The sequence below is a fragment of the Polypterus senegalus genome, chromosome 11, assembly GCF_016835505.1.
Source record: "Polypterus senegalus isolate Bchr_013 chromosome 11, ASM1683550v1, whole genome shotgun sequence".
In the NCBI taxonomy this organism is placed as follows: domain Eukaryota; kingdom Metazoa; phylum Chordata; class Cladistia; order Polypteriformes; family Polypteridae; genus Polypterus; species Polypterus senegalus.
Genome location: NC_053164.1, coordinates 42,380,530 through 42,399,407, shown reverse-complemented (window position 1 = coordinate 42,399,407; position 18,878 = coordinate 42,380,530). Strand labels below are relative to the sequence as shown.

The 18,878-nt window shown below is 39.8% G+C and overlaps 1 protein-coding gene across 1 annotated transcript in view; it reads left to right on the top strand.

The window, feature by feature from the left end:
* LOC120538887 (prominin-2-like) overlaps window positions 1-18,878 on the top strand; it is a 125,698-nt gene that overhangs the window by 86,139 nt on the left and 20,681 nt on the right. Inside the window, exons 14-17 of the mRNA XM_039768469.1 lie at window positions 5,699-5,780; window positions 5,870-6,016; window positions 7,028-7,099; window positions 11,208-11,300. Coding sequence (XP_039624403.1) covers window positions 5,699-5,780; window positions 5,870-6,016; window positions 7,028-7,099; window positions 11,208-11,300 — 394 coding nt within the window. The remainder of the gene's footprint in view (window positions 1-5,698; window positions 5,781-5,869; window positions 6,017-7,027; window positions 7,100-11,207; window positions 11,301-18,878) is intronic.

Genomic DNA, 18,878 nt, shown 5'->3' with positions numbered 1-18,878 from the left:
TTTGGCTCAGCAATGTGACCTACCAACAAAATGTCACTTTGGAGTGGTCTGAGGAGACACATTTCTTTTAATACTATATAATTAGCAAGGGATTTAACCATCATGTCAGTGCTGCACTGCACAGAGATGAATAACCTTCTGTATCTTCTGATGTTCTGTGTTTTGAGGACCCAAAAAACAGCCTTTGCTAAGTTCTGATTACCTAAAAGGAAATGAGTAGTACAGTAATCCCTCGCTACTTCACGGATCACTTTTCGCGGATTCACGACTTCGTGGGTTTTTAAATATAGTAGTAGTATTTCCTAGTCTAAGAACAACAAAACAAGTTCAGTGACTAAGTGCATTGTAACACGGGCTGTGATTGGTACATGGGAGGGAGACGACAAATCACAGCTTCCCGCTTTCTAATCGGGCCCGTGATTGGTGCTTTGACTGATGCCCAGATCCCACAGCATCTGCCCTTGTCTCTCTGTCACAGCCATTTCGCTTCAAGCTTTCTTGCCGAGCAGTTTACTTTACACTGTACTGTGTGTGATTTTTTTGTGGTTTCTTTGTGTTGAACTTTGCTTCAATTTTCACCCCCTGCAATGGCTCCCAAACGTGCTCCTTCTTCCAAGGCTGGTGCTGAGCCTAAACGCCGTTCGATCGGTCCAATTTTGCAACAAGGTCGACAACGTCATGACCGCCTACAAGCTGCTCTTCGACCGGAAAAAGAAGCAGCGGCAGCAACTGCCGATCACAATGTTTTTGCAGCCTCGCAAAAAAGAGCCAGTTCCTACTACTACTACGGATACACCTTCGGAAACCATGGAAGAGGTGCCCCAGGAAATGTTAGGTAGGTCCCTGTTATTAATAGAGTAAAGGGTGGGTTGTAAACAGTACAGAAAGGTTTAAAAATGTCCAAATACACGTTAAATAATTAAGTAAATATGGTGTCCCTACTTCGCGGAAATTCAGTTATTGCGGCCGGCCTTGGAACCTATCTCCCGCGATAAATGAGGGATTTACTGTATATGTTTTTTTTTTTGCCACACCTAAACTAAAGTGTTACCAATGTCTGTATAAGGCTGATGCCGTGAATATGGCTGCGTCATGCACTTGTGTCAACACAAACATCTCAGAATGAAGGAGAAAGCAACGAGCACCTGAAGAATTGTAAATGGCCATCCTTTGTAGTTATTGAACTTACAGTACCTTTAATTTAGAGGAGGAATAGGAACATGCAGTCTCTCAAGCATGCCAGATGAATTAAATTTCAAAGAAAGTGCGCAGGGAAATAGCAAGACAGAGTAAGTTGGTTCAAGATTGTTTGAATTTGTTTTCAGTTGTTAATAGTCGAGTTTTAGTTTGTATTTTTGCAAATACTGCTGCTTAACTAAGGTCAGTGGCAAGTAAATTCAGGGTCACATCAAAGGCTCTTTGTTTGTGGTCTAGTGGCCCAGTCGAGCTCATTGCCTGTAAACTGGGGGTAGTTACCATTTTAGCACTAGCAAACTATTTAAGGAGCTGCAGAGAAACAGCTACTCCATTTGGGGACCAAAACCAGGCTTTTAAAATCCTTAAAGGCATTGATAAAGTTGATCCAGCATCATCCTTTCAGCTTAAGGGTGAACTCGAGAACACAAGTGGATATAAGGAGAAGTGCATTTAAGACAGAAGCTAGGAAAGCACTTCTTTATGCACAGAATTGTGGGAAACTTGAACAAACTACCCCAGACTTGTAGTTGAAGAAGAAACCTTGATAACTTTTAAGAAGAATCTGCTTCAGATATTGGGACAGCTTAGCTATTAGCTAAACAAACTGGCTTGATGGATGAATGGTCTCCTCTCATTTGTCAAATTTCTTATGTGCTTAGACAAAACAGCCTCTGCTGAGAGGGAGACGGACAAGATGTGCAGTAAGGGAAAAATCTGAGGCAGGGAAGGGATATTAATGTGAAAAACCTTTGAGTGAAATTTAGTAATAGACAACCACAATGCCAAGATTCCCAAAAGATAGGCACAAAAGCACCTGGAATGTCCGCCTGACAGAAGGAACACTAAGGATCAGTGGGCAGACCCATAGCAAAACGTGTGCAGCAATCCTAAATTGAATATTTTGAAGATTGGGGACAAAAATAAAATCCTACTAAAAATAGTTTTTCAAGAACATGGGGTTGTTAAGGGAAGGTCCCACTGCCAAACAGAGACACCTGGTAAAGGTCGATAAGAGGCCTTCCACAGACGAACATATGGAGATGCCTCAGGTCTTGAGGTAGAGGAGAGAGAGTGCAGGGTCTGTGTGTGTGTCAAATAAAAATCATTTGTTGGGACCTAAAAAAATAAATAAAATGCCTGACATTTATTTTATTTAGGTGAATTCTTACCGAAACCCTTCTGGAGTTATGGAAATTGTGGAGGGATAAGCAGACATTAGGAAAGTATGGCAAGTTCTGAGACCAGACCGTAGTTATAAATAAAAGAAATAAGAGGAGAATGGGATTCCAAGCTAAGCTGTCAGGGACTGGAATGTCTGGTACCCCAGCATCATTAAATCACATTAAGATTTTTGATGACTGATCTTATTATTAAACTAACCCCATCAATTTTCATGTAGTTTGGTGCTTATGAGACACTGTTTAGGACAAACAGTAAATTATTCTTAGCAATACTTAAACAATCTGTTCTGAGATATTTCTCAAGAAACATCAACAGCACATTACATACAAATTCAAAATACCTGGCAAATTAAGTATTTTTAAGCATATCACAGTCAATTCAACAACATTTTATTATTAAATGTATGTATACGCTGGGTATGTCAGAATTATACTGTGTGAGCAGTTCACTATACAGTATACTGTATGTATTTCATTATACAGTTGATGGGAGCATAATTTACTGTCTACTGTAGTTTATGCATAGGGAGCCGTTCAAAACATAAGTTTAAGGTTTGTGTTTCTGTCCTAAACAACACTTCACAAAGACTGACAGCTCACTAACTTCAGTCCCTGCCTCTTTTAAACCTTAATGGCTGATGACAGAGCGCACATAATGAAGTAAACACAGGGAGCAGTAGGCCAGTGCCAGCAGATTACGATGATACACAGTAAATAAATAACTCAGTTAAAGGTAATGAAGCTTTCAGCTAATAATGAAACCTCACAAGGATGGCGCTGATTGACTAAAAATATTTATTTTTGTATTAAAAGTGTGGCAGTTATCTGATTCTCAAACAAAAGTATACATCTTAACATGCAGAACAGAAGAAAATGTGTTTTACTGTAATATGATTTCAGTGTCTTAATCAATAATATTTCCACACCAGTGATTTAAAAATTCAAATGTGGTATTTATCAAATCTGTTGAATGCCATTAAAACATCTTTCACTGAGGACTGAGTATGCTTTTCATCCAAAAGTAGGTGTCAGGATCTTTTAATTTCTAGGATAATATTGCAGTGACTGCCTAAAATGAAAAAGAAAATCGGACACGGCTTCATGTATGATCTCTCCAGCTCTCAGAAAACTCAAAAAATGAACTATTGGGGATGTTCACTTCATGCACCTAATTTAAGTCACTTTAACTTAAAACTGGTATTGACTTAAATCTGTTAGCTGTAACACTAACACAATTAATTTATGTTGAAACAACACAATTATCCAGCCATTATCCAACCCGCTATATCCTATGTACAGGGTCACAGGAGTCCATCCATCCATCCATTTTCCAAACCGCTGAATCCGAACACAGGGTCAAGGGGGTCTGCTGGAGCCAATCCCAGCCAACAAAGGGCGCAAGCCAGGAAACAAAACCCAGGCAGGGCACACACACATGCACCCACATATCAAGCACACAATAGAGACAATTTAGAATTGACAATGTACCTAACCTGCATGTCTTTGGACTGTGGGAGGAAACCCACGCAGACACGGGGAGAACATGCAAACACCATACAGGGAGGACCCGGGAAGCAAACCCAGGTCTCCTAACTCCAAGGCAGCAGCGCTACCCACAGCGCCACCCCCACGACAAAATCAGATTATATTTATTCAACAAGAGTGTAACTGTCATTACTCAAGAATATTATGTTAGTCTTGAAATGATACACTTTTCTACATCCTCAAAACATGTTAATCCCACTTTCCCTATACACAGTTAAATTAAGTTGATTTGATTTAAAATAGTCAAGTTTTACATGCATGACTGTCCCATATTTTGCATAAGGAACCGCCCCTTTGTTGACATCACATTCTGATGGATTCTCACTCCTTTGCATACTTGGAAAGAAAGTTAAAGACTTAGTAAATTGATTTGTGGGTTTTATGAGGTTGTAGAAGCTGATTTATCAGACTTTTTTTGATACGTCTCCCACTTTAGATAAGAAAAGAATTTTTTTCTTTGTTTCCAAAACAGCAATTTAAGACTGCAGGAAAAACCTACCTTTTGAATAGGGTGGCACAGTGGCGCAGTGGTAGCGCTGCTGCCTCACAGTAAGGAGACCCGGGTTTGCTTCCCGGGTCCTCCCTGCATGGAGTTTGCATGTTCTCCCAGTCCAAAGACATGCAGGTTAAATGCATTGGCGATCCTAAATTGTCCCATGTGTGCCCTGCGGTGGGCTGGCACCCTGCCCGGTATGTTTTCCTGCCTTGCACCCTGTGCTGGCTGGGATTGACTCCATCGGACCCCTGTGACCCAGTTTTAGGATATATCGGGTTGGGTAATGACTGACTGACCTTTTGAATAGCTACAGTACACACTTATTAAACGTAGCACTGTTGATATCGTTTGAATATTTATTACACAAGATATGATTCAATAGTATTGCTATTTAGAGGTAATTAAAGACAAAATGCTGTGATGTATCTTTTGTGTAAGTCCATTTAGTTCATAATATTAAATGCAGTAAAATAAAACAATGTTGAGATTGTTATTTTAATTTCTTGAACAAAAGCAAATGTATTTGATCTAACCTGACTGCATTGTGTTGGCTGAATGTAAGTCATTTATGAGAGACAATACTGAACACTTTTACTTAAAATTTACACAGCTCAGTTTTTTAGAAATTGTTGACATAAAACAGGTAAGGAAACCCATAAAAATATTTTTGGGTATAACTTATAACATTTGATGCATACATTTTGAGATCCTGGTTACCCATTTTTTGCACATCCCTTGGATTTATGGACTATTAATGCAAACTTACAATATACAGTGATTTCCAAACATATTCAGGCTTTTTGACTTCTTGCAATATGTATTGTGTTGTAGATTCCATTTTAAATAGATACATTCACAATTTTTGCCCATCAATCCGCACTCAATAACTCATAATGATAAAGCGAAAACATGTCTTAATAAAGATTTGCAAAAAACTCAATTTAAAACTAAAAACTGAAATCTCTCATTCTTAATGGTATTCAATTCAGACACTTTATTCAGTACTTTGTAGAAGCCCCTTTGACAGAAATTACAGCTACTAGTCTTCTTGTCTCTACAAGCTTTGCACACCTGGATATGGGAAGTTTATCTTCTTCTTCCTGGCAGATCCAGTTAATGTTGCTCTCATCTACCAACAGAAACACATCTCCTAAAAACACTTTATTCTCACTGTGATTCTGCAATGGCGTGCTCTGCCTCTGTTTGTCTAAATATGCATTCAGTTGAAGAAACTCTTTTGTAAAAGTGTCTAATGAAGCATTTTCTCATTTGTTTACAGTAATTGCAGTAATGGATCTCTCTACAGTGCCCTGCATTTGGATCAGAAGTTTAACCTCAGCGATGCCCTCAGCATTGGGAAGGTGTGTGTCAGTGGCCATTCATTTGCTGTGCTGAAGTGACCCGCCATACAGCCATAGCATTGTCAGCTTATGTCAATCTTTTTTTCCAGTATACTGGAGACTTACAAAATAAGACGAACAATCTGAATGTCAACGTGAGTGATGTGACTCTCCTGCAGGATGCTGGAATCCAAAACCTGAAAGACTTCAAGAGCAGCGGTGTGGATAATATAAACTACCCCATCTTCAACAATGTGGTGCGTTGGCTGCTCCTGGGAGCAAAGTTCTTGATTTTTTGCTGTTCTTAAACCTTTATGTGCTTCTATCTATCTATCTATCTATCTATCTATCTATCTATCTATCTATCTATCTATCTATCTATCTATCTATCTATCTAGACAGGGGGTGCTGTCTTCCCCTTGAACCCCCAGATCAGACGGCAGACACCAGATAAAAGTCCAAATTTTGACTTTATTATAATAACAAATGTGCACAAGCACCTCCACCTCCACTATTCTCAATAAATCACAATAATACACAATCCTCCAACTCCCAGACGCGTTGTCACCCTTCCTCCCAACTCAGCTCAACTCGCTGGGGTTTCCCATAGTCCTTTATAGTCCTTGACCTGGAAGTGCTTCTTATCCCCCAGTCCATGTGATTCCCCAGCACTTACGGGTCAGGTGAAAACTGTTCTTTTTCTTCAGCCCGGAAGTACTTTATTTCTTCCGTCCTTGTGACAGTGACGTACTTCCGGGCTGTATGGCAAATATAAGTCTCTGGGCTTCCCTGCAGCGTCCCCGACATTGTCCAGTAGGGCTGTGCATTAAAACTCCAAATACCATGATGCCTTACTGGAATTCGGGGCATCTCCATGTCACAGGGAGGGCTCCATCTGGCTTGGGGGTATTGGCCAGGATAAATTGCTGGCCATAGTCCACACTGTCTAAAAATGGTACACTTGAAACATATTTAAGGGCAATGAATAAACTTCCTCTTTATCCCTGGCAGGACTGGCACTAGGGTGGGAACATTAAGCAAGATTTTACTTGGGCGCAGGTGTAAGCAACACATAAAGGAAATATATGACCTTCTACCATTCAGAAGATATGATCACACCTCTTTCTTTCTGGTAACCGTTGTGTCTATGGCATCTTAAACATTACCTGGATGAGATTTGATTTTCTTTCTTTCTTTCTTTCTTTCTTTCTTTCTTTCTTTCTTTCTTTCTTTCTTTCTTGCCCTTAACACTATTTTTCTCCTTACAGCTAGCACCGCCAGTGGTCAAGACGAACATCCCCGATTTTCTGATAACCCTGAACAACACAATTCAAGCGCAGGTCAGTCTTCTTCCAGCTTTTTCCAGTTTGCTAAGTACAGGGGATATTTCAAACACCTCTTGAGAGCACTCTTTAAGGTTATTTTATTTTTAGTCTCTTTTTTGCATTGCCATTTCAAGAGAAGTATTCCAAGGTCAATAAGGGATGAGGACAACCTGACGTCAGTCCAGCCGCTGTACTGAATGCATCACTGTTTAAGAGAGAGACACGATCGTAGTGCCATACAGGGGTGTCCAGCTCCAATGCCTGGTTTTCATTCTAACCATTTTCTTAATTAGAGACCAGTTTTTGCAGCTAATGGATTTCTTTTGCCTTAATTTTATGTGTCTTGGTATTTAAGACTCAGATGCTTTAATGTTTCCTTTTTACATTAATTAGCACCCAATCAATAATGAGATACAAAACACATGACCAGCTAACCAGTGCCCATCATACAATATCGCAAATTAAAGAAAAGTGAACGTCTCTGTAGTGTTGATCTGCTCAGGTCCATAAAAACATTTTGATGGTGCTCTTAGATAAAAGAAAGTCAAGCAGTTCTGGAAATATCTGTTGTGGCAGAATGAGAACAGCAACAAGACATTAAATTAAATAACAGCTTCTATTAACAAGAAATTAGGAAATTGGCATGAGTTTGAGATCCTGACTTAGCTGGTCATCTGTCGGCTCACTTCATATTTCATTTTTGTTTTGCTGCCATTTAAAGAAAAAGCAAGCAATTCAGTCTGACATGCTGAGAGACTGACTTGCAAGTGGAAGTTGGGGTGCTGAGTGTTTTGTGTTAAATAAAATACAAATTTTGCTCCTAAAATTTTGTTTTTTTGGTGCTGCTAAGCAGCCTGTGGGAATTGTTTAAACTTTTTTCCCTTCAGAAAGTTTTTTAACCGGCACAGTAGCAAAGGTAGCAGAGTGCTTGGAAAAGCATTGGAAAAGTTTCTTGTATTCAAAACTAGCAGATGTGTGGCAGGGGGCAGAAAGCACAGAAAACTGTTGTAGAAACCAGCAAGTCTGTAAGTAAATAACAAGAATTGTATTGATGAATAATTAAAAGTATCAGTGATTCCTGAATGGCAAGTTAAGGTTTATTTAGAATAATTGGATAGAGCAGGCTACAGCATTCCCGTTTGCGCTAGTAGAGACTAGGATATATGCGTTCATTTATTTTAAGTACAGTGCTAATTTGAAACCATCAAAGAGAGAGGCTTGGCAGTACATAGAGTGGCATTTTAAGTAGTGATGGCCATTTTGTTTCACTTTACTGAATCAATTCCTTTGAACTACTCATTCAGAGTGAATCAGTTCTTTTGATTTGTTCATTTTTAGGATTGGATGCTGGCATAAACATAAAGTCTTGTGAGTCAACAGTGCATCACAAATATATAATTTATTTTATGTAAATACAGTCTTGTATGTTAAGCTGCATTAATAAAGTAATATTCAGTACTATGTAGAGACCTGCACCAACTATATCTTTCAAATGGCTGATATTCGATGGACTTATCTCAAACCTAACTCTTCAGTCATTGGCTGAGAAATCCACCAATCTGTATAATTATAAAATAATATGATCTTTATTAACAAAGACATTAATGTCATGCTGTTGGTGTAAACATGAAAAATGACGATATGGTATGTTGATATTTTAGATTAATGCCTGAAAATATTGTTATCTGCTTTTGGCTGCGTAAGAATCAATAGTCAGATAAAAGATTCTGTTCAATAGAAAAATCACAGTTCTGACTTTAATCTTACATTGTAAACTGCCAGTAGGTCATGGTGATGTTACAAGGGGACCATCAGTGTGTAAGTGCCATGCTGGGTTAACCGCCTACCATCCAGGAGGAATGGTTGCCCCTTATCAGGAAGGAAGGCTTGACTGGCCTGGCATCAAGAAGAGGTTGGGAATTGATCTCTTGTGGTACAGCGGGTCCACAGCTCCCATCAAAACATTTGGTGGTAGCGGTGGGATGAGCTGGCATTGGGGACTGAAGAGGAGATGAAGCAGCAAGCGGGATTGGTGCCAGACTTTAAAGAGCCCACGGACCCAAGTCGGAGGAGGACATTTTTAAAGGACAGAGCTTTTTAATAGACAGTTATTTATTGATTGTTTTATTGTCATTTTAAAGTTCTTATTCTTTTAATGTCCTGTTTTTACGAAGTGGGGCTTGGGTTGGTTTTATTGTAGGATTTGTTTTAGTGCTTTTATTTATTTAGTGATTTTAGGGCAGTGTAGTTGTAGTGTGGCCGAGCTGTGGACCTGGCCAACCAGTTGTACTGGGTTGGCAGTGGTATGGAGCCTTCCCGTGCAGCTGGTGGCTTATGGGGGTGGAATGTGGGATAGCGGGTCCACAGCTCCCATCAAAAAGGGCTCCCAGAAGATAAAAGGGAGCATAGAGCGAACTCACATTGTCACATCCCTTGCCAGGAGGAGAAGCCAGAATAATGAAAAGACCAGAGGAGTTAGCCTTTTTGGAGTAAATACTCTCCTGACACACTAGATTGCAGCCTTTTTGTTTCACTGCTCCCATTATCCAGACCACATGGCATGTTGTGGCCTCCTAACTCACCTATTACTGTACTTAACTTCTAATAATCTGATGGAGCCCTTTCAGTCTGGAATCCGAGCATAGCACAGCTGTGAAAGTGCTCTACTTTAGGTAACCAATGATTTGCTTGTGGCAACAGACTCTGGACAAACCAGCATATTAATTCTGTTAGACCAAAGTGCAGCAGTTGACACTGTCAGACATGACATTCTACTGTCCAGAATGGAGAACATGCTGGGTATCTCTGGCATGCCCTCCAGTGGTTCGAGTCCTGTCTGACCGATAGGCAAGAGTTTGTTAGTCTTGGCAACAACAGATCCAGCTCACAGCTGGCCATACAAGGGGTTCTTCAGAGCTCTGACCCTCTGGTCTTCTGTATCTTTATGCTTCCACTTAGCCATTTTATTCATAGATTTAGACTGGTTTATCATTTTTATAGGGATGATACTCAACTCTATTTCAAGGTTAAAGTGAAGCTTCATCAGAGCTTTCTCAACTCACAACTTGCCTCAGTGAAATTAAAACCTGGATGGAGCAGAACATTTTAAAATTAAAGAACGCAACTTAAGAAAAATGAGCTCCTTCTCAGACTCTTGACGATGATCTCATCAGACCTTCTTCAGTGCAAGAAATCCTGGTGTCATTTTTGTTTCATCCCTTTCTTATTCCACCCACATAAACAACATTAAGAAACCTTCTTATTTTCACCTTCGTAACATATCCTATGTTTGCTCATTCCTCTCCTTCCCTAATGCTGAGAAACTTGACCGTGCTTTTATCACATCCCACATCGATTATTGTAACTCCCTACTGGCAATGGCCCCTTGAAATCTTATATCACAGCTCCAGCAGTTTCAAAGCTCTGTTGCAAGAGTCCTTACAGCAGGGCACATAACACCCATCATGATTTGCCTTCAATGGCTCCCTGTGTCTTACAGGATCAAATATGAAATTCTATTTAAATGGCCTTGCACTGGACTATAAACAGCAAGTGACCTTCTCCGTCACTGTGCTCCTGTTTGCCCACTAAGGTCCTCTAATTCTGGCACTTTTGTTGTGCCCCACACTACCCAGCACTCTGGGTAGCACCTAGACTTTGGAATGACCTTCCTAAATGAATTAGATCAGCTGACTCCATTCATTCTTTTGAAAAACAACTTAAACTCATCTGTTCAGGAAGGCCTTTATCTTAACCTAACATTCTGCCCCTTTTCTCAGTTTATCTCTCTCTCCAGATGCTCAGGATAATTTGTATGTATGTTATATCACAAATTATAGGATTTGTTCAGGCATTTCTTTTAGCATTGAGTTTAGTATTTTACTCTAATTTGTTGTCTTTGATTCTATTTAATACTTTAGTATTGGTCTGTTTGTATTTATCTGTTTTAGTGCAGAAGATATTTGAATCTAATGTAACATATACCCTGCTGTCCTTTCTTGGATCCTGTGAAGCGCCTTGAGCATGGGAAAAGTGCTAAATTAAAAAATGTATTATTATTATTATTATTACCTTGCTGATTACACGGAGAGGACATTTCACTAAAAAATAATTTCTATTTCAGACTGACCCAAATGTCCGTGCAAGTTTGAACACTGAATTAAAAAATCTGGAAACTCTTCAGAACACTGTTGTTATTCCACAGATGGAAGATGTGGTAAGTCTGTGATAAATTGTCTGTTCACAGTGTTGTTTTGTCAATTTTTCTCTGTTTTGGAATATAAACTAAACAGAGCGTCCATGACCAAAATTGTAGTGATTGCTTCAATATGTTGGTGCATTTGAGACTGGGAGGAAGGCCATGCGTGCGTAAGATGGTGGGGAGCAACACAATCTTAAGGGAGATGAAAGGAGAGATAACAAGAGAGTGAGCAGAAGGAGTGGAGTAAAGAGGGGGTCTGGACATATGGACCACAGGCAGATTTGCACTGGAGCCAGCACACCCCTCCTATTGTATTTTGCATTTGCAGTGAGCAGTGAAGTGCTTCTGTATGGCGTTTATGACATTATATAAGGAACTGCCACCATCCATATAAATACTTTGTTTAAGAAAATAAGAAAAGCGATACCAATGAAAATAGATTTCGTAACTTAATTTAAATTAGACCAGACATCTTCTTTATGTTCCTAAACTTCTAAAGCCCAATCTGCAGTGAAGACAATTTATTGAAAATAAAACTGTAAAAAAAGTGAACATGGCGGTGCAGAGTTTAGTGCAGTTGCCTGAGATAATTTCACAGCCTGGTTGCTGCCTGTATGAAATTTCCACATTCTCTTCTCTCCAGTGTGCTTCTCCATAGACCCCTACTGTACATGCTAAGAGTTCCTGAAGAATTGAATTAAGCCCTTTTCACCCTTTGGAGGTGTCTTTGATGAGTAAACTGTTCTTTAATTAACCTAATAAAGAACTTCTGTAGTATTCCTCTGTGTCCCAATTCTAAACATCCATCCATCCATTTTCTAACCCGCTGAATCCGAATACAGGGTCACGGGGGTCTGCCAGAGCCAATCCCAGCCAACACAGGGCACAAGGCAGGAACCAATCCTGGGCAGGGTGTCAACCCACCGCAGGGCCAATTCCAAACATGAATATCCTTAACTGAGATTTTTAACAGCTTTCCCACTGAATAAATGTAGTAAATATAAAATCTCCAAGCAATCAAAAGAGATAAAAGAATATTTCTTTTTCTACACAATTGCAGCACTTATGTTTGTATCCTGCACTTTAAATCTGATGAGTACATAAAGTTTATGTGCTACCTTAAATGGATGCTGTGCCTTTTTAACTGGAACAACGCGGGTGTTATACAGAGATGGGAATCGGCTGTTGACAGGACAAATGCTTGTCTCAGAGTTAACATGTGAGTCCATGCTGATAGAAAACAGCATAGTTGGTGACTTTTCAATGGAAAACAACCATGCAACAGCACCTAGTCCTAGTCCTTTCTATAAAGCTTAACGTAACTGCAATGTTATTCAATATATTTTTTTTCTGACTAACAATATGAAGCATATCATTCAATGCTGTAGGCCTGCATGTTTCTTGTCAGGAACATAATAACTCACATAAAACAAACATGAAAAAACTTTTGAAAAGAATTCTACGATAAATGGTCACTAGGAACACAGATCAAATATGGTTATTTTATAAGGTTACAACTAGGTTACCTTATGTATTCTATATTACAATATAATGAGGGTGGCACAGTGGGAGAGTTGCAGCACTGCTACCTTGCAGTAAGGAGACCGGTGTTTGCGTCTCAGGTCCTACCTGCGTGGAGTTTGCACGTTCTCCCTGTGTCTGTGTGGGTTTCCTACTGGTGCTCCAGTTTCCTCCCACAGTTCAAAGACACGTTGGTTAGGTGAATTGGGGATCATAAACCAACCCTAGTGTGAGGTTGGTGTGTGAGTGTGCGTATTTGCCCTGTGATGGACTTGTGCCCTATCCAGGGTTTGTTCCTGCATTGCACCCCATGCTAACTGGGATATGCTGCAGCACCCCTGCAACCCTGGTCTGGATTAAGCAGATTACAAAATGACATGACAATATACTGACAAGGAGTAAGCTAACAACACGTATTAAAAAACAGATTACCTGAAACTGTTAGCTTACTGGCATAAGAAAATTAACATACTGCACTTCCCTTACTAATTATAGAAGAATTATTCCACTGAAATTTCACAGCCTTTGCTCAGTTTTGATGCTTTTGTTAAGTAGTGCTTTTCAATGATACTTCTTACACTGCAAAAATTGACTATTGGAGGTGAAATAGAAAAACAGAATACACGCCATCCATTGCTGGCAGACTAGCGGGAAGTACATTTATCCATCAATGTGTTACTTCCAAATGTTGGGATGAGGGCTAGTTGTCCTAGTTTGAGTAAGTGTACTCCGAAATGGACGAACTAAAGGTATGCTGTGGTCCTACAATATAAAAAGGTGAGTTCAGAGAATTGGGTAATTTTTTTAAAAAACAAAGTGATCATTTAGTATTATCAGTTAGGATAAGTTTACTTTTGTTAAATTGGCAGGATGATATTGTCATCGTTAATATATTATTAAATAGCATACAGATGAGTAACAGATGTTAGGTTAGGTTAATTTACTGTAGATAGACTTTAGTATTCTTGAGGGAAATTTGTTTGCAGCAGGAAAGTTCAAAACATAAGGGACTGATACACTAAGACTCAACAGCTGGCAACTATTCTTATCATAAGTACACTTACTCGAGATTTGCAAAAAGAAGAATAATTACCTTTAATAATAATAACTTGGAATTTCTCAGCATACCTACAAGTCACAGAATTCAAAATGCTTCTTGTTCTAGACCAGTTGCTTACTTCATGTATACATTTTCTTGACAAGAATTAAGATAGGTAATTGTAAGATACAATTGTTTTGATAAATCAATAATTCTTACAATAAGGAAAATAAGATTTAGTCATGATATAAATACCTTTCCACTTGCTTTGATTTTTTGTAGTGTTATTCATTTGCTTTTATTTATTTACTTGTTAATTGAATTCCCATCCATCCGTCCATCCATCCATCATCCAACCCGCTATATCCTAACTACAGGGTCATGGGGGTCTGCTGGAGCCAATCCCAGACAACACAGGGCAGGAAACAAACCCCAGGCAGGGTGCCAGCCCACCGCAGGGCACACCCACACACACCAAGGACAATTTAGAATCGCCAATGCACCTAACCTGCATGTCTTTGGACTGTGGGAGGAAACCAGAGCACCCGGAGGAAACTCACGTAGACACGGGGAGAACATGCAAACTCCGCAGAGAGGGGACACGGGAAGCGAACCCAAGTCTCCTAACTGCGAGGCAGTAGCGCTACCCACTGCGCCACCTAATTGAGTTCCCATCCATCCATGCATTACCCAACCTGCTATATCCTAACTACAGGGTCACGGGGGTCTGCTGGAGCCAATCCCAGCCAACACAGGGTGCAAGGCAGGAAACAAACCCCGGGCAGGGCACTAATTGAATTCCCCCTTGGGATAAATAAAGTTTATCTAAACTAATGTAACTTAAAATAAAAGTTCTTAAATCTGCAGCCTGATGGTAGCAGCTAAACTTTAAGAAGGAGGATGGTTACTGTCTGACAGAATTGAGTTGGCCTTCCTTCTAACCTGTCTGTAATACAGCTCAGTGAACAGGGTCTGCCACTAACCAGTCATTTTGCTACTTATTTTTGTTGGTTATAGTTTTAATGCTGAGGTTGCCAAACCAACTTACAAAAGCAGATTTAACACAAGACTTATGAAAAAGTGTCATTATGGTTTTGTACACTTGAAAACAATTGATTATGATAAGAAAGAAAAGGCAGCAGAAAGCGTTACCAGCAGAGGTAATGGACCACAATTTGGAAAGCTACAATCATTTGAAGTTCAAGGGATGGCACAACGGCATGTGTCAGGAATTTATTAATTACTTTTTTCTAGCAAAAGCCTGTGTTTATGATACATTATTAATTTTGATTAGTGCTGACTCATATTTTAATCATTTGTTTCCCTTGGGAACTGCCATTTTTTGCTTTCAGAATACATAAGTGTTGTCATTTTGTGTGTTTGGATGCTACAATGCTACATCCATTGCTGGCAACACTGCGGTAGCCATGACATAAAAAATGGCTGCATCCAGTCAACAGCACTTAAAATTTAAGCCGTTCAAGGTGTTAGGACAAACAAACAATTTAGGGAAAGATATTTTTGTTTTGATGTTAGGTTTGCTTTTTACTTTGGTTTAGCTCTTTGTGCTTCAGTGAAAGTTCAAACTGCTTTTGAAATGACCTTAGCAAATATTTTCGCCAGACCTTTTCAAAGACCAAAGTTAAATCTTTGCACATTCATTATTTACAAATCTCCTAATAAAACTTGTTTGAGAGTAACAATAAGATGGCCATTGATTGTTCTCGTGGAGTGTATTAGAGTAACTACTGATTTTTCTGGTTCTGCATTATTTTTGATTCTGTTCTTGGGTTTTGATCATTATTTATTGAGACTTGTTTATCTTGGCTTGCATTCTTTAACTAATCCTTTTGGATAATTATAAATGAACTATTGAATTTATAAGGATTACTTTGTGGCCTTGTCCTTCCTGGACAAGGATTTTGATAAGATTATTATTTTGGGATAATCACAGTGATATTTTGAAATGTAAAAGCCAAGGCCCCTTTTAAGCCTGGGGTAGGCCTTGTCTGTGTATTCTTTGGAGGCCTACACTTTCTTTGCCATAGCTGTAGTTTAATTACAGGACAGAGTTGGCATAATCACACCTTGTTTTAATAACTGGAGATTTTCTTCAGTTATTTTAAGATTCTTCCTACATGCCAGCTACATGTAGATTAAGTTGGTTGAAAGCTCTGAATTGGACCTATATGAGTAGAAACATGAGTGGGACCTCCGATTGACTTAACCAACCCAAGGGTGATTCTTGCCTTGTTCCTGGTGTACCTCTCCTTTCCACTCTAAACTGGACTGAGAAAGTTCAGAGAATAAAGCTCAAATGGTAAAAACAAAATTAAGCACTGACTGCCCCTGTGACCAGATATGCGAGTGCTGTAGGATGTCTTACTTGTCATTCTCAGGATGTGAAATGAGCTTCCATCTGCTCCAAATCTGCTGACATTCTGGCGCCTTTTGAAAATGCATCAATTCACAAAGCATTTGCACCTGCTTAGACTTTCTGCCTCTTTCTGGGTGTCAGCAGATGTACTAATTTAATTAACTGTTAAGCTGTTTTGACTTTACTTCCAATTTATTTGTCTATTCCTTATCATACTATTGTACTTCTTGTTCTCTAATTTCAATTTTGCTCTCTATTGCTTGTGAACTTTCTAATCATTTGTTGATAAAATAGAATAATTATAATAAGTTTGATCTAATGACATACTAAAAGAATCACAGTATGTTAATGCAGTCAAATAATACCATTAGCGTGTGGGCATTTACGCACATTGACACAATCATTTGGGCCAGTTTATACTTGACGCTCAGAACACGACACAGACACATCATGGCTGCCACGCATGCCCAGTGTTTATTTGACACTTCCTTTGAACATGTTCTCAGAAATTAATGTGACATGTGCACGAGTTGCAGTACCAGCAAAAAATCAGGGGACGCAGTGTGTTCGAGATGGAATGTAATGTCAGAGCCTCTGTTTGCTATCAAAATGGCGCTTTGCAGATCCTGCAGGATCGATGTGTGTGATTCAATGTTTGATGAATGTGTTCGATCATCAAACTTAAATCCTGACATACAAGTGTATTTGTGGTGCTTTTCTTCACCTATTTCTCATATAGGCAATACAAGCATCGCATATTCCACATCGTAATGACACAATACATTTTAAAGGTCTCACCTACCATCTTCTGTGCCATCTTTGTTTTTCTTCCTCCTGCACTGACAGCAGCGGCAAGCAGTGATTACCACACAGAACACATTACATTTATGATCCTTCAGCTCTCTGCGCATTTAGAATGAAATGTGTTAAAGTATGCATGTTATATTTTATAGATAAATCATTAACTCCATTTACATAATTAATACTGTTAATAATTACACACTTCGGGACAGCACAGTGGCAGAGCGGTAGCGCTGCTGCCTCATAGTAGGGAGTCACGTCCCTGGTTCCTTGCCTAGAGTCTGCGTGTTTTCCTGGTGGGTTTCCACAGTGTACTCCGGTTTCCTTCCAAGGAAATGCAGGTTTGGGGATTTGATGATGCTAAAATGATGCTAGTGTATGTGTGACCTTGTATTCAGCTGGTGATGATGTCCAGGGAGTGTTTCTGCTTCGCACCCTATGCACCCTTTTCAGAGATATTGTGGCAAGGTGTTCTGGAAATTAAATGGATGTTTCGGGCAATTCTCAGCACAGCGAAGCCAAACGTTGATTTTTTAACCATGATGATATCTCACACTGCCACCTGGTGGAATCCTCCAGATTCATGTAAAGTACATGTGCAGGTATAAACAGTACACCGCTTGCATAGCAGTAGCGTCCACAAGCGCACGCATCGTGTGAAGTATAAACCCAGCCTTCGAGAAAATATGGAAAAAACACACTAACACCTTTAATATTAACACTACCTCCTGCAAACTATGCCCATCCATACTACTCCCTTACAAAGGCAGGCTACCCAGTGTTTAATTATTGCCTTTCTGTACATTTGCATGCATAAAGTAGATATAATGAATATATACAGATAAAGAAGTTGAATATATAGTCCTCCAGACAGAAGGAGCAAAGTCAGTTACCATGAGTGGGTGGCTTCTCCATGCTGTCGAAACAGAAAAAGATGACATCATTAGCGACAGCACCCTCTTTCACCCCGGGGTGGAATTGTTTACCAATGATGAGCCAGGAGGGTGTTTTTCATTGATTTTCATATCTTGCCAAAACAGTTTATAGAAGAGAAATTACAGTTTCAGAAATGGTTTCAGCACACCTAAATGTATAAAGTACACTGATTTTTTCTTTTTTTCTTTTTAAAGCAGAGGATTTCAGAGTGGCACAGTGGTAGCACTGCTGCCTCACAGTTAGGAGACCAGGGTTCACTTCCCGGGTCCTCCCTGCATGGAGTTTGTATGTTCTCTACGTGTCTGCGTTGTTTTCCTCCACAGTCCAGAGATATGCAGGTTAGGTGCATTGGCGATCCTAAATTGTCCCTAGTGTGGGCTTGGTGTATGTGTGTGCACCCTGCAGTGGGCTGGCACCCTGCCCGGGCTTTGTTCCTGCCTTGCGCCCTATGCTGGCTGGGATTGGCTCCAGCAGACCCCCGTGACCCTGTGTTAGGATATAGCGGAATTCAGTGCAGACCAGTGAAATAACATCAGAATGAATTCAGTGCAGCGTAGACCTGCTAATTCCTCATCTTGTGTATAACTTTGACAGGCTTGAATTGACTTGCTGTGTGTGCGTGATATGAATGAATATGCGATTATATCAAAGGGTTCACGAGGGAATGGAGAATGTTTCTTTTAAAGTGTGTGTGCCTGTGTTAGGGGGGAGGTCTTGATTTCGGGGGATTTTGACCCAGGTTAGGACTATTTGATGACACCTGACTTAGGTCTCAGTCTTATTACTGCACCACAAATAAGACAGACGTGGTTGTGAAAGAGAAAGAGAGAGGTTACAGCATTTTGCCGCACCCACCACATGACAAACCACCTCAGGATCCCAGAATAGGACCCGTGTGCAGCCATGCAACGGGTGACAC